This window comes from Emiliania huxleyi (genome assembly GCF_000372725.1).
Source record: "Emiliania huxleyi CCMP1516 unplaced genomic scaffold EMIHUscaffold_58, whole genome shotgun sequence".
Lineage (NCBI taxonomy): Eukaryota > Haptophyta > Isochrysidales > Noelaerhabdaceae > Emiliania > Emiliania huxleyi.
This window is the reverse complement of record NW_005197648.1, coordinates 573454-588445: the sequence shown is the minus strand read 5'-3', so window position 1 is coordinate 588445 and position 14992 is coordinate 573454. Positions and strand designations below refer to the sequence as shown.

General features: G+C 65.3%; 5 protein-coding genes across 5 annotated transcripts; 4 read left to right on the top strand and 1 right to left on the bottom strand.

The window, feature by feature from the left end:
• Positions 1 to 87: 87 nt before the first annotated feature.
• Positions 88 to 1622, top strand: EMIHUDRAFT_52545 (hypothetical protein; the record flags this gene model as incomplete). Its single annotated transcript, XM_005764831.1, has 3 exons — positions 88 to 1034; positions 1116 to 1311; positions 1527 to 1622. Coding segments are annotated over 3 exons (1239 nt in total), but the record flags the coding sequence as incomplete, so codon positions are not given.
• A 1733-nt stretch (positions 1623 to 3355) lies between these two features.
• EMIHUDRAFT_44162 (hypothetical protein) lies at positions 3356 to 4162 on the bottom strand (the record flags this gene model as incomplete). Its single annotated transcript, XM_005764830.1, has 1 exon — positions 3356 to 4162. A coding segment is annotated over one exon (807 nt), but the record flags the coding sequence as incomplete, so codon positions are not given.
• Positions 4163 to 5215: 1053 nt separating this feature from the next.
• On the top strand, positions 5216 to 7396 carry EMIHUDRAFT_213740 (hypothetical protein; the record flags this gene model as incomplete). The annotated part of the gene is made up of 1 exon (XM_005764829.1): positions 5216 to 7396. One exon carries the CDS (start codon positions 5216 to 5218, stop codon positions 7394 to 7396), a length of 2181 nt encoding a protein of 726 aa, XP_005764886.1.
• A 1012-nt stretch (positions 7397 to 8408) lies between these two features.
• EMIHUDRAFT_437386 (hypothetical protein) lies at positions 8409 to 10318 on the top strand. Its single transcript, XM_005764828.1, has 6 exons — positions 8409 to 8806; positions 8882 to 9100; positions 9230 to 9308; positions 9463 to 9725; positions 9849 to 9914; positions 9997 to 10318. Exons 1-6 carry the CDS (start codon positions 8474 to 8476, stop codon positions 10162 to 10164), a joined length of 1128 nt encoding a protein of 375 aa, XP_005764885.1. The 5' UTR covers positions 8409 to 8473; the 3' UTR covers positions 10165 to 10318.
• Positions 10319 to 12402: 2084 nt separating this feature from the next.
• On the top strand, positions 12403 to 13516 carry EMIHUDRAFT_213735 (hypothetical protein; the record flags this gene model as incomplete). The annotated part of the gene is made up of 3 exons (XM_005764827.1): positions 12403 to 13053; positions 13134 to 13322; positions 13472 to 13516. The coding sequence occupies 3 exons, from the start codon at positions 12403 to 12405 to the stop codon at positions 13514 to 13516; spliced, it is 885 nt and encodes a 294-aa protein (XP_005764884.1).
• Between the last annotated feature and the right edge of the window lie 1476 nt (positions 13517 to 14992).

Here is a 14992-nt window from a genome sequence, read left to right as displayed (position 1 = left end):
AGCGTCAGCCACATTTTTTAGCAGTTCACCCTCGGGTGTTAATTGAGCTGAGAAAGAAAAAGGATTTTTTGCGCGGCTGCTCCTGGCCGGCCCACCGTTGCAAACCGTGCCTCAACTAGGACCGAGGCGATGGAGGGAGCGATCGGTAGCGAGGACCGGCTCGTCGAGGCTGCCCGCCGCATCTTCGGTCACCGTTCCTTCCGGCCGATGCAGCGGCGCGTGATTGAGGCGGCGATGCGCGGCGAGGACGTGTTTGTGCTGCTGCCCACCGGCGGCGGCAAGAGCCTCTGCTTCCAGCTTCCCGCGGTGCTGAGCCGCGGCGTGACGGTGGTCGTGTCGCCGCTCCTCGCGCTTATCCAGGACCAGGTGACAGCGCTCTGCCAGATGCAGGGCGAGGACGCGGCGTTTGCGGGCGTGCCCACAACCTACCTCGGCACCGGCGCGCCCGAGGGCCATAGCGCGGCGGTCTACGCCGACCTGCGACGGTTGCCGCGTCCGCTGACCAAGCTGCTGTACGTGACGCCTGAGATGCTGCTGCACAACGAGACGGTGCGCGAGCTGCTCTCGGGCCTGGTGCGTCGCTCGCCGCCGCAGCTCGCTCGGATCGTCGTCGACGAGGCGCACTGCGTCAGCCAATGGGGGCACGACTTTCGCAAGGACTACACGCGGCTCGGCACGCTGCGCACGCTCTGGCGGGCGGTGCCCGTGACTGCACTCACCGCCACCGCCACCGCGGCGTGTCTCGCCGACGTGCGCAAGCTGCTCAAGATGAAGAGCAGCCACGTCTTCCGCACCTCCTTCAACCGGCCCAACCTCTCCTACTCCGTCGTGGCCAAGGCGTCGGGCCACGACAGGTCGATTGCCCAGCTGCTCGCCTACATCCGCCACTGGCCTCGCGGGACGAGCGGGCTCGTGTACTGCCTCTCGCGGCAGGAGACGGAGGAGGTGTGCGCCGCGCTGCTGGAGGAGGGCGTCTCGGTCGCCTTCTACCACGCGGGCATGACGCCCAAGCAGCGGCAGACCGTGCAGCGGCAGTGGCAGCTGGGGAGCGCCGGCGTGCGGCGCCTCGGCCGGCCGCGTGCGGAGGAGGAGGAGTGGTCGGAGGCTGGCCGGAGGTGGCCTGTAGGCGGCGGCGTCTCGCTCGTCTGCGCGACCATCGCGATGGGCATGGGGATCGACAAGGGCGACGTGCGGTACGTGGCCCACTTCACGATGCCAAAGTCGCTCGAGGGCTACTACCAGGAGAGCACTCGCCCTCGCCCTTCACCCCCACCCCCACCCTCGCCTCACCCTCACCATACCCCTAACCTTGTCCCGACCCGACCACCAGGAGAGCGGCCGCGCCGGACGCGACGGCGCCGCCCTCCGAGCGCCTCCTCCTCCTCCGCACCGGCCCGTCGTTGAGGCGCGGGGTGGGCGCGTCACTAGGCGAAGAGTCCGAGTGTGTCCTCTTCTACGCGAGGAGGGACTACAGCCGCTTGGTCGGCATGGCGATCAAGGGCGGGGGCAAGGGCGGCGGCGGCAAGAAGAAGAAGCGGGCGCGGGAGGACGCGCTCTCCGTCAAGCAGTACTGCGAGGAGGCGCGCTGCCGCCGCGCGGCGCTGCTCTCGCACTTTGGCGAGGCGGCGGACGCCCGTCTCTGCACCGACTGCGTGGGCTGCGACGTCTGCACGCCGCCCGCCCGCCCGCCAGCGTGGGCCGTGCCGCCGTCGGGGGGAGGAGCGGCGGCGAGCCGCGTGCAGGGCGGAGCCGCGGACGGGCGAGGGGCAGCCGGGCGCGGGCGCGGGGCGAAGCGCGGGGCGAAGCGCGGGGCGGCAGCGGCGCAGGACGCCGCACTTGCGTGCGGCGAGGGCAACGCGGCGGCTGGCGGCGAGGCGGGCGAGTGGCGGACCAAGCGGCGCGCCACCGACGCGGCGGCAGCGCGGCCACCTTCGGCGGCGGCGGCGGCGGCGGCGGCGGCGGCGGCGGCGGCGGCGGCACCACCGCCTCCTCGCAGCGCTGCGGTCCCGGCTCGGCGTCGATGGCCCTCCCCCCGTCCCGAAAGACCGATTGCTGGTCGTCTGCCCACCGTAGGCTCCTGCGCCGACTGCCTCGCGCGGGCAGCAGCTCCTGCAGTTTGGGAGGGGGCGCGGCTCCGGTGCAATAGGCGCCGCAGCCTCCCCGCGACCCTCCCCCTCCCACTCTGTGGACTACCCTCCCGCCCACGGACCCCACACCGCCCTGTGGACTACCCACCCGCGACTCTCCTCGCCCTCCGCAGGTGCCCGTGCTGCGGCGGCCGCCATGCCGCCCCCGCCCCGGCCGGACGTCATTGACATTTGCGATTCGCCGTCGCCCGAGCCGCCGACGAACGAGAGCGAGGACGAGGAGGAGCCCGGGTACGGGAGCGATGAGGAGTTTTGAGAGGATGGGTGCAGACGAGAGAGCTGGGCGTGGGCCTGTGGGGTGCACGCCACGCCCTCATCAACCTGTGAGCTGTGTGTGCTCACATGTCACAAGGTCTTAAATAAATATAAACAAAAAACGGACACCTCAACTAGGAGATGGGTACAAAAGGAACAGGTTTCAAGCGCGAAACTCAAACGAGATAGATATGTTTTGTATATCTCGGCCTGTTTTGTGCCTGTTCTCGTTCCGTCGTTCGCGGTTAGCGGGAATACCGTAGCGCCCGGGTGTAAAGACCCTAAAGCCGTACCCCTATGCATGTGCATCCCGTGTGTGCGCACGCCGCTGGGGGCGGAGCGATTTCGTCCGTTTGACGCGGGCGTCAGGGGCGGGGAGTCCACACTGAGTTGCGTCGCGACACCTCCCCGAGGGTGGCGAGGAGCTGCTCGAACTCCGCGAGGTCGAGCTCTCCGTCCTCGCCCGCGACAAACTTAAACTTGGCCGCAACGTCATCGCTCCAGCTGGAGCCGAGCAGGCTCATGACCTCGCCGCTCGAGATCTTGCCAGACGAGTCTGCGTCGAGCGCCTCGAAGGCGGCGGCGACCGTCGCGGAGTCTAACTCCGCCCCGGCGCCGCTGAGGAGCGGGCCGACAATCTCGGAGTACTCGATGACGCCGCTGCTGTCGAGGTCGATCGCCGCAAAGAGCGTGTCCACCTGCGCGGCAGACAGCGCCTCGCCAAAGGCGGCGGCGAGCTCGGCGCGGCTGAGCGAGCCGGACCCGTCCGCGTCGAGCTGCGCGATGCGCGTCCGGATGCTGTGCAGCGCGGCAGGCGGCGTGCAGAAGGCGACGGCGTCCCAGGCGAGGCGCTCGAGCGGCGTGAGGTGCGAGAAGGTCGTCATGCAGCTGCGCACCTTGGCAGCGGATTGCCGGCCTGCGCCTCGAGCCGCCCTCTCCGCCTCCTCGGGACGGAAGAAGGGGTGGCGCAGCAACTCCTCTGCGGAGGGGCGCGAGCCCGGCTGCAGGGCGAGCGCACCGTCGAGGAAGGAGGCGGCCGCGGGCGAGACGGGAGACACGAGAGGCTTCGGCGCGCCGGCGCGCTGGATGATGCGCAGCTGGGCCGAGTGGGACGTCGGGACGCTCCGCCCAGTGTTGTACGGCCGGCGGAACGGGCCGGCGAGCAGCTCATAGGTGCAGACGCCAAGGGCCCAGACGTCGACCGCCGCGCCGTAGCCGCCCTTGTCCGCCCCGAGCTGCTCCGGCGCCATGAAGGCCACCGTCCCAACCTGGTCCCGTAGCCGGTCGCCGGAGGCGACGCGGACAGAGAGGCCAAAGTCGATCAGCTTGAGGGCCGCGTCGTCGCCCGCCCGCTCGAAGACGAAGTTCTCCAGCTTGATGTCGCGGTGCACCACGCCGTGCTCGTGACAATGTAGCGTCGCCGACACCATCTGCCGCATGTACTGCGCCACCAGCGCCTCGCTGTAGCCGCCGCCGTTGTCCCGCAGGCGCGTCTTGCAGCTGCCACCGGCGAGGCTCTCCATGAGGATGTGCACATTCACACCTTCAGTCGGGCCTGTCGGCTTGGCGTAGAAGGTCTCGACGATCCGCGCGATGTGGGGATGGTCAAAAGCGCGCTGGATGTCGATCTCATTCTTTAGCTCCTTCAGAGCGGACGCCGACGCGAAGTCGAGCGAAATGGTCTTGAGCGCGTACTCGCCGCCTCCGCCTCCGAGGCGCTTGCAGGTGCGGACCACGCCAAACGCACCCTTGCCGAGCTGCCTGCTCCCACTCAGGTCGTACTTGGCCTCCAGGTCCGATGCGTCCCAGTGCTGCTTCACGAACGCAGACGTGAGAGCGTCGGCTGCGTCGCCCAGGCTGGCGTTGCCGAGCGTCTGACGTGAGAGCGCCGGCTTCGAGAGGTCCGTGGCGCCGTCGGCGTCGCTGCTGGTGCTGGAAGTGCAGCCCATGGGGGGCTTTCGCACACGTCACCGAGCTGCAGCCAGAGAGCAGAGCAGAGGCAGAGCACACGTCAACGAGCTGCAGCCCAAGTCTCGAGCTGATCTCGAGTGCCGTTCCTACGAGGAGACGCCGTGCCGCCAAGACGCCTGTCGTTCCCTACCTGCCTCATGCGTTATCGCGCTTACACAAAATCACTTGGGGGCACGCGTTCGCTTTTGACCGAAGGGCCCAAGCTGTCGTCGCTGTCTGACTGTCCGTTCTCGATCGACTTCCCCCTTCTGTTGCCTTGTGTGACAAGGCGGCGTGTCTCTCCTCACTTTGCCGCCGCCCCTCTGGGGGACCGAGTGTGCTTCCGACTGTCCTCGCTGCCTGTCTGTTCTCGACTGTCGTGTGCGTGGTTTTCTAAAATCAAAATGTACCTGTGTTAGTGCCAGTGCGAGCCAGTCCCGTGCCCAGTGTTGTGCGAGGGAGCTTTGTTGTAAAATTCGAAAATCTCTCTCTCTCTCTTGAAGTTGTTTTGTTTTGTTGAAGTTTTTGTTTGTTGCATTGGTGTGAATAGGAGCTATTTCATTTCTTTTCTTCTCACCTGTGTTAGAGGTTAGAACTGTGTTAGTGCCAGTCAGTGCGCGCCAGTCCCGTGCCCAGCAGTGACGTGAGAGGGAGCTTTGTTGTATGTAAAATTCTGTCTTCTCAATAACAAGGTCTGAGAGAGTGTTTGTCAAGGTCTGTGAATTCACACCCTCAACACAACAGTGAGCTGCTTGTTTCTTATCAACCTATCTGTGAAGGTTCATGTTTCTTATCAAGCTTTAAAATTGTTTTTTGGATGGTCAAAGTCGGCGGCGGGAGCAGCCTCCGATGCACACAAACATATGCTGCGACTCTCGTCTCCGCCCTCGCCTTCTGGCCCCTCGCCTCCCGACCTCTCGCCTCCCCGCTACCAGCGCATCGAGAGGGGTTATCAGGCCCTCGAGGATGCCAGCTGCGCCAGGGTCAATGCCAGCATTCCTCCCATCCCAGGAGCGGACGCGGACGCGTTCATGGCTGCGTACCGGAGCTTTGCCGGCAACGGCAGCGAGGCGCATGTGCTCACCTTGGCACAGAGAGTGCTATCGCAGGCCAAAGTGCGCGCCTTTCTGGCGCTGCCGGATAGCTTCGTGCCGGGTGGCCTCGATGCCGCCATGGTGACGTGCGCAGTGCTCCGCCAAGCCACGCCAAGTGGTCTAGCGAGGTATGCAGTGCGGGGAGCAAAAGAGGAAACGCTTTTGGGAAGACTGCTACTCAGCCCTCGTCTTATGCGGGACATGCTCGTCGCGGGCGGCGCAGCAGGAGGCAGGTACGGGCAGGCGATGGAGATCTATACCAAGATCATCCAGGAAAGCGATAGCCTCTCTGCCGATGGCGAAGCGAGCGGCGCCGAGCCGTTCTGGGACGACCGCTCCCCCTCCAACATCCTCGGCCGGCTCGCGCTCGGGACGGCGGTGGAGCACGCCCTTCCGATTCAGCAGCGCTGGGGTGGAGCCACCGTGGACCCCGTCTCGCGCTTCCTGCACTATGAGCGCGCATACCTCGCCGGTAACCTCGATCCCGCCCTCGAGGTGCTCACCGCCTTCGAGTGCCGGTACACGACCGACTCGGACGCCACCGACGATGACCTGGCGTGGTTTCGAGCGACCGCCGCCAACTTCCGCCCCGACCACATCGCGACCGCGTACTCGTGGCGCTACGCGCGGACCGTGCGCACAGATGTAGCGTATGGCAAGCCGCACTGCCACGCGCACGGCAACATATGCACGGGACATTACGCCGAGATCCCGGCAGCGGGCGGAGAGTGCGGGCCGCGTGCCTTCTTCGGTCGCTTCGCGCGCAAGGCGTTTGGGCTACCAACTTGGGGAGTGACGCAGCCGGGGCACGCTGCCATGTCTTGCTGGTCGCCCAACGGATGGCACGTTCTGCTGGGCGCCGATTGGGAGTACAGTTACTGGAGCAAGCGGAGAGAGCAGCGAAGTGGGCCCGATTTCCACCTGGACGTGCAGTCGCGAGAGCTTCGAGGAGCACATCAAGGTGTGCTCCGCGGGGGCTGGGCCGCGCTTGCCCGCAAAGAGGCGCCGGTGGGCGCGGGTTGGTCTCCGCGAGCGAGGAGCGGCTACGGCGAGGGAGGGCTTTGGGGTGCTCTAATGCTGTACAAGAAGAAGCTCGCAGTCGAAGTTACGCCTGCGCAGGCGCGGCAGATGAATGCGACGCTGGTGCCGACCAAGGTGGAGGCGCTCCTGGCGAGGTGGGAGAGAAAGGGAGCGGCGCCCAACATCTCTCGTGACGCCAATGGCACGGTGCGGCTCCCGGCGGTGGCGTACACGAGCAGGAACGCGTCCGCGGCGATTGTGGTCATGCCAAGCTTCGACGCGGGCGAGCAGCTGCTGCACCAGAGAGGCAGCCTCGCCAGCCCCCTCTCCTCCTCCTTCTCGTACGAGCTGATGGTGGCGGAGCAGGATGCGGGCCGTCACTACCTCACGGCCAACATCAGCACGTGGCACATCAACCAGGACCTGCTCGTCTCCGTCAACGCCTCGAGCGGGCAGAGCTTGCCTGTGGCATACACGGTCGGCTACTGGAACGAGACGCAGCCGGTTGAGGTCTGGCTGGGAAGGGGCGAGAATGTGCTCACCTTCTTCCGCTCCAGCGATCGCGAGATTGCCATCAAGGAGGTCCGTCTCTACAAGACCCGGCCGGTCGTGCCGCCGCCGCCCGCCAACTATACGCCGGCCCCGGAGCCGCCGCGCCAGGCGTACATTGAGGTCCCCGCGTCCACCACGTGCGCCAGGACAGGCATCGCCGACATCATTGACGCGGATGAGTGCGGCCGCGCGTGCGGGATCCTCGGGAAAAAGTTCACCGGCCCTAGGTCGCGCGCAAACATCACGGGCTGCTTCGTCCTCGCCGACGGCGAGTGGGAGGGCCGCTGCAACTTCAACACGAATCGGTCCGCCTTTTGCGCGGAGCCGCCGTGCACAGTGCTCGGCGGGACGGGAAGGGAGGTGTGTATTCGACTCTGAATTTCTTGTTTCTGTGTTAGTGTGCCAGTGCGCGCCAGTCCCGTGCCTAGTGTTGTGCGAGAGAGAGTTTCGTTGGAAAATTCTTGTGTCTTATCATTGATCAACCGCTAGATTTGTGCGGTTGTGTGACGAAAGGGCTCCGGCCATGTGGCTAGGGGCGTCCTCCGGCAAAAACAGCACCACACATCCTTATGAGGTCAGGGACAGCAAGCTCAATCAATGTGAAACCGGGGTCTCACCTTTTTGTGAGGTGTGTACGCTGTGTTGTGATGAGAGCTATAGTCTACACGGAGAGGACAGAGCTCAAACGCCCAGCAAACGCCGTCAAAATAGGCCCCGCCAACCCCGTCTTTCGCGACATCTCACAAAAGGTGGTGGGTGCAAAGAGAGGATTACACATGTACGGGCTGGTCGAGGCCCTAGGAGCTCTTCGCATCCTTCGCCTTCCCCTTCTTTGGCCGCCTGCCGGCCGCTGGCTTTTCGGCCTCCTCTTCCTCTGCGGGCTGTTCTTCCGCCGCCAGAGAGCGCTCGTGCTTCCGACGGAAGATCACGGCGAGGATCTTGCAGCAGACACAGGCAAAGATAAGCGAGGCCTCCTGCTGGCCAAGCCCTCCCCCGACCCGTTTCACGAGGCGCTCGGTGCTGCCGTAAGGGTCGTCGGTGAATGAGCCGACAGTTTTCCAGCCAGCCTCCTGGATCGCCGCCTGCCGCTCCTCAGGCATGTTCGAATAGACGTGGTACATGTAGACCGCGGAGCAGCCCACGGTGAGGACAGATCGCCCTAAGGTCGAGACTGGCATCGCGCTCGCTCGCGCCGCCGCACCACCCACCAGCGGCCGGTGGATTTCTTTTTCAATGTATGTCTTACGTTTTGGTTTTCGTACATTCCCGGAGGAGGACTGCTTTTTAAGTGAAGCTGTGTGGCACTTACGTACCACACAGCGATCCACTTTCGGCGTCCGCGCCCAGAGTTCTTTAGTTCGCTGCCGCCGCCGCGAAATCGCCGCGTATCCTGTGCGCAGAAAGTCTGGAGGCACTTTCACGCTCAATCGCCAGCGGCACTTCCCTCGACGATCGATGGCGTCGTCCGCGTTGACGCCGGCCGTGCATCATCCTCGCGCATCGCAGCTGACGTGGGCTCACTCGTGCTGTTCCTGCGCACGCCTCGAGCGTGCGCTCTCCTCGCCACACATCACAGCCATCGAGTCGGACATCATCATGGCAGCCGGCCGGCCCGTGATGGCACATCCGCCGGCGCGCAGCTCGGATCTGACCTTCGAGGCGTTCCTCGACGCTTGCATCGCGGACGGCCACCGCCACCTGAAGCTGGACTTCAAGGTTTGGGCTGCGGTCGAGCCGTGCCTGGAGTTGCTGGCGGCGCGCAAGCTGCAGCTGCTCTCAAACGGGCAGGCGCGCAGCCGCTGGGAGTGAGTGGGTGGTTGTGGACGGGACAGACCCACGGGCCCGTGCTCTCTGCCGCCGCAGGCCGTTTGGCTCAACGCCGACATTGTGCCCGGCCCAAACAGCCGGAAGCGGGTCGCGATCCCGGCCGACTCGTTCCTGCCGCTCTGCCGGGCGCCCCTGCTCGGGTGGCGCCCCGGCTGCCTCCGCCACGCGCCCTCACCACGCGCCCGTGCCCGTGCCCCCGCAGCAGCACTGCCCGTGGGCCCTCCTCTCGCTCGGCTGGGCTGTCCGACCCCTCGGGCGCCCCTCCGCCCCTCCGCCGCCTCCCAAGCCCTCCGCCCACCAGCCGGCCCTCCTCTACCCCTCCCCGCCCGCCCTCCTCTCCCGCCTCCTCGGCCCCCGAGCGGCTCCCCACCCGCCCGAGTGCAGGCCGGACGAGGCGTACACCGCCGAGGATGTCCACGCCATGGAGGAGCTCTGTGCCCGCCACAGCCTGCCGGGCGAGCAGGCGCAAGACACATTCCCGAGATATTCGCAGACACTGCCGAGAACATTCCTAGCCACTGACCGCCAGAAGGTGCTCCGCCAGCCCCTCGCGCCGCTAGCCACCCGCCCCGCCCCGGCCACCCCGCCCCCCTTCCCAGCCCCTCGCCTGTCGCCAGGTCGTCTTCTCGGCCTCGTTCCGCTTCGCCGAGCAGGATCTCGACGAGGTGGCCTACCTGCTGCGGCGCGTGCCTGGCGCGCAGCTCCTCCTCTGGACGGGGACCGGCGAGGTGCTCTCACAAGACTGCTCGCAAGACATGCTCACAGACAGCTCCCGCCCCTGCCGCTGCTCCCCGCCCCTCACAACATGGCGACGGCGCGGCACCGTCAGGTGCCGATCCTCGACTCGTCCCTCTCTCTGATGCGAGACACGCTGCAAGAGGCGAGAGCCGCAACCACCCGCCCCTCCGCCCGCTCCCGTCTTCCTCCCTCGCCCTCCGCCCTGTCGTCCGGCCCCTCCCGCCGCCCAGAAGCAACCCCCTCCCGCCGCCGCCGATGCGTGCAGGCTGGCGTCGGGGACCGCTGCGGCTTCGACGTCGCCCTCGCCGCGACCGCGTCGCAGCGTGCGCAGGCGGGCCCGCTCTCCTCCCTTTGCTCCGCCCCCCGGCCTTTGCACACGCCGCCTAGGCTCACGCCACCGCGGCTCCGGCCAGGCGAGCGTGGTCGACTGCTCCTTTTGGCTCTCCCGCGTGGTGCGAGTGATGCCCCGCAGGCTGGCGGGGCTGGGCCGCCGGCTCTGCTGCTGCATGCGCGAGTCCGTGAGCAGCAGGACTGGGGAGATGGAGCCGCTGGTGGAGATCGAGATTGTGCCAGACAGGTGAAAGTGAGTGGCGGGTCGGGGGCGTGTGAGTCGGGGAGGTCCGTGCGATATGTCGCCCCGCCCTAACGGGCGCGGCGGCGGGGAGATGGGGAGGGCGGGGCGTGGAGCTTCGACTGTCCCCCCTAGAATGGCTCTACTAAAGCCTTGTTGAATATTGAAGCGCTCGCGAAAAGGGGAGGGCACAACTTCGAAAAAAAAACTGTTCAGTTTTCAAAGGCAAAACACAACGCTCTGCGGTTGGTGCACCCCTCACACTGACACATTCCCCTCATCCCCGACCCTTGGCTGAGCACATCTACCTGCGAGCTAGCATCTCCGCATTTTCTCTTCCAGTCATCCGCCCGCGCCGCGCGCCATCACTGGGCGTCTAGTGCAGCCACTGACAGAGCTATTCCGAAGGAGTGGTCGACGCCTCGCCTAGAGTTCGGGTGGACTTGCGCACTGCTTAGCCCTGAGGGGGGAGTGTGTGTGAGGTGGTGTAATGTTGTCCCGTTTCAGGCGGCAGGTCAGGGGATTAGCCGGGAGGATTCGGCAGCTCAGCCAGGGGCTGAGCGTCTGCAGGCAGCCTTCCGCCCGCGCCGAAATTCACAGCCCTCCCGGGCCGACGGGGTGCTCCTTGGATCGGGCCCCGCTCCCCGCTTTTCCTGTACCTGGACTGTCCGGGTTAGGAGGGTGAGAGTATTGGGTGGGCGAGGGCAGTACATCTGGCGGGTGGCGATTGAGGGACAGCGTGGGTTGATTGGGGGGTAATGGGCGCGCGGGCGGCGCTTCGTGGTCCTGGGCGAGCAGGGGAAGTGGTTAGGAGTCTTGGGCCCAGAGATGAGGATTGTCGAGATGTCATGCGAGAGCGGTGGGTGGGCGAGTAGCGCGGCTGGAGAGTGGTGTCCGAGGGACAATGGTGAGTTGTCAGTTGGGGCGCGAGACGCGCGGGAATCATACTGTATAGGGTGCTGATTGTGAGCTGAGTGCATGGGTGTATGGGGTTCAGAAATTTGTGGCGTCGAGGTTTGTGCATTGGTGGCTGGCGTAGCGGTCAGAGGTTCGCATTCGGGCCGGTTGGCTGCGGGTTCGAGGCCGGGCGGGGGGGGAGGGGGGGGGCACACCTCACCCTCACCCCTCACCATCCTCAAATCCTCGAATCCTCGAGATCATCGAGAGCGTCGTGAGCGTTGATTCCGTGCTGATTTTTGCGCGCGAGCGTCGCGATTTTTGGTCTGGTTGGTCCGTCGTGGCCGGTGCGCGGGAAACTCGCCGAAAACCCGCGCAGCCGGCCGATTGTACGACCGAGGTCGCTGAGCCTTGGCGACGCAACGCGCGCGTCGCCAAGGAGTTCGTAAAATGTCAGAGTTTTTTGGGGGGGGCACAACTTCGAGAGAGCACTTCGTACCACTTTTTGAGTTGCACCGTCCGCGTCGGCGCACTCCTGCCCGGCCGAAAAGAAAGAAAAAGACAGCGCAAACGAGGGATGGCAGGGTGAGTGTTCGAAGAGAGAGTGGACCTGAGCAACGACATGACTTGGCGGCAAATGATCGCAGTGGGCGTCAGAAGAGTCGTCCTTGCGCGAGGAGATAGCTCGATAAACTCGAGAGGGGCCATAAAATATTGCCTCGAGGAGGGCGGAGCTGCGCCGAAAGGCGAAAGAAGCCGCGAGAACAAGGGATCGGCAGGCGGCGGCGACGTCGCAGAACGAGGCAGAGGAGAGCGACGCGACAGAGGAACGAAGCGACATGGCTCATGGGGAGAGAACGACGAGAGTGGGACGACCGCGAGGTGGCATTGAAGGTTGCAGCGAGAATCGGCGAGGGGACTGCGAAGAGTTGAGAGATAGAAAGAGGCAGACGCCCAAGGGTGGGCGACGGCTAGCGCATCACACTCCTCTCCTTAAAATCCCTGTGTGGTGGCGGCGTGCCGTCCATCCCTCCCTTGGAGTGTCCGTTCTTTCTTTCTTTCTAGGAGGAGAGGGTCCCCATAAAAAAGAGAGAAAGAAAACAGACAACCCAAGGGAGGGATGGGAGGACGGCACGCCCCCGGTCCCCATTCGCCACGAAAAATTCTTTTTGTGGTAAACGACTGTGCTCTCGTGCTGGCGAGTAGAGGCCCCGCCCACCCAGGGTACCCTCTCCGAGGACCCATTGGGCTCGCCGGGGCTCTGCTCCAAGAGACCTCGAGAGTGCGTGCGTGTGCCAAGACTACTCGCCAGGCTCTCGTGCGACAATCGAAGCCACATAACTAGACCTACATGCTGATCACCATCGTGCTGACATCAACCTTTGTCATTCCGCCTCTGACGCCACCGTGCCTGCAGCGCCGACGAGCGTCTGACTGCAGTCTCCGAGTCGACGATGTGCCGGACGGAGCCACTGATGCAGTCACCGAGAGTCGCGACTCGCTCAAGGCCGCGCTCGAGCGGGACGCCCTCAAGGGGCGTCTGCTGCGTGTCTGCGCGGCGTGCAACCGCGGCTTTGGCGCGAGTGCGCTCGACCGAGCCAGCGTCGACTCGCTGCTTGATCGGCTTTGCCGCGTCGACCCGTGCGAGGAGCCGACTGCCGGCGTCACAGGGAGCGATGCAGCGGAGCGATGGGTGGGCCGCGGTCTCGAGAGCGCCGGCTGGAGCGACGGGACGGTGGCGAATGGGCCGCTGGACGGCGTTTGGCGGCTCGTCTACACCAATGCGACCGACGTGCTGTCTCTCGACGTGAACCCGGTCGCCGGAGTCGGGCCGATCAGCCAGGAGATCTCTTTGCCGGACCGCGTCGTCAACGTGATTGAGTTTTACCCTCGCGCCCTCAGCCTCCTCCCCGCGGGAGCCCTGCCGACGACAACTCGCGTGAGGGTCGGCACGCGCGCGCGCGCTCGCTCGCCGAGCCGCGTCGGACTGACGTTCGAGACGGTCGGCGTCGAGGCGCGCGAGGGACCGCTGTCGACGGGAGGCGGCGTTGTTGTGCCTCACTTTCCGGACCTGTCCCGCAGGCGCGCGAGCTGCTCGGCATCGACGTGTCGCGGCTGCTGCCTCAGCTCTCTCTCCCGCTGCCTCGCCTGCCGGGGAGCAATGCGGCAGGGGCCGACTCGGACGCCTCCCCCGCCTTCTTCGACGTTCGCTTCCTCGACGGCGAGCTGCTCGTGATTCTGCAGAACCAGCCCGGGGGAGCCTTCGTGCTCGTGCGTGAGACGCAGGACGAGCTCCGGCTGAGGACAGACCCCGGACTCGCCACTGCGCCGCCTCGCCGGGAGAAGGAGGAGGAGGAGGAGGCGGTCGACGAGGACTACCCGGGCGCAACGGGGTGAGCGGTGCACATCTCGCTCTCCAGTATGCTGATGTGATGGCGGCACGGGGTCGCGCTGCCTCTCTGTGAGATTGTGGGTGAGAATGTGTGCGGCCCGCGCGGGCGCGGCGGGGCCGGGGGCGCACCTTACACCTAAACTCCCACACAACGACACAACTCACACGTATATGCTATCTATATCGGAGAGAAACACTTGTACCGAGAACCTGACGCATATCGTATTTCCCTTTTCCGCGGTTTTGAGTATTGAGAGCGCCTGGCCGACTACACGGTGAGCCATACGGACCACTTCGCACTTGCAGAAAACCTTTTCCTTCTAAGCAGGGCTACACAATGACCCTATAGTGTGGGGGTGTTTCTGGCGAGTTGTGATGAGTAGGATTAGACTAGCCAATGTTATTTTGAAGTTCATATATGAAAATACCAACTTGCCTATGTGCACGTCTCCGCGGCGGTGGCCCGGAGGCGGCCCGGCGGAGCGGTCAGAGCAGCACTGCGCCGGCCGGCGATCGACCCTCGACTATAACACGGGCTCTATTGAACGGCCTCAAGGTGCTCTCTAGGGCTGCCCTATTCCGCTCGCCCGGCTACGTCGCCGGGCTTCGAAGGAAAAGGTTTCGCTCGGCACGGCGTCGGAGAGCAAACTTCGGCGTTCGTCCTGTGGTGGAAGCTGGACGCACGTCGGCAAGTGGGCCCATGACAAGGCGGGCTGCTGCTCAGAATCTGGGCTCTCTTGGCGCTCGCTCTCGCGCTCTCCATAACCTCTTTGCCCCCTCCCTCCCGCGCCGACGTTGGGCAGCCCGACCACGACAACGTCAGCGCCGCCGGCCTGCAACTCGAGGCGCCGTTGAATGAGCACGAGAGCCGGTGTGCAACGGCGGCGCGGGCGATGTAGCCCAAGGTGGCGGCGGCGGCGGAGGGGGCGGCGGCGGAGGGGGCGGCGGCGACGGCGGCGATGGCCGCGGGGTCGGCCCGCCCGCCTTTGCTGCTGGTGCTGTGGGCATCATCACAGCTGAACCTGAAGTCAAGGTGCAGAAGCTTCAGTGGGCACTTTTCGCGTCCTTTGCCACGTATATGGCGCTGCGGACCGGTCTACCGGCCCCGCCCCTGATTGTGTTCTCTTCCTCGACTCGACCTTCCGCGACCTTCCTCGACTCTCGACCTGATGCTGAGTTTCCGCACCAGCGCAGCTCAGTGGCAGTGTGCGACCAGGGCCAGTGGTAGACAGTCACGACGTGCGTCAGGCTGCTCTCTCTGAGCGATGACACTAGCAGTAGCATTGTCAGTGTCATCGGAGTCACTTGTATTTACGACGCCGCCACGCTCGCAAGGGCTGCCTAAGCGCCTAAGCACCCTAAGCGCCCCCCGCTTAGGCCGCTTAGGCGCTTAGGCGAGCGACGGCCGGCTGCCCAGGGCTGGCGTGCCTCTGCCGTGGGGTGAGCGCCTGGGAGAGCCACTCTGCAAGTGGTGTGCGAGTGTGTAGCCTTTAGCGTGCAGTCGGCCGCCCTTCGTTGTTAATAATAAACGACACGCACACACCCACAC

Excerpts from the sequence above, each read along its gene's own strand:
- EMIHUDRAFT_437386 (XM_005764828.1), top strand. The coding sequence starts at position 8,474 with ATGGCGTCGTCCGCGTTGACGCCGGCCGTGCATCATCCTCGCGCATCG. Across the intron at positions 8,807-8,881 it reads AGCTGCTCTCAAACGGGCAG|GCCGTTTGGCTCAACGCCGA; the intron begins GCGCGCAGCCGC and ends CTGCCGCCGCAG. Across the intron at positions 9,309-9,462 it reads ACAGCCTGCCGGGCGAGCAG|GTCGTCTTCTCGGCCTCGTT; the intron begins GCGCAAGACACA and ends GCCTGTCGCCAG.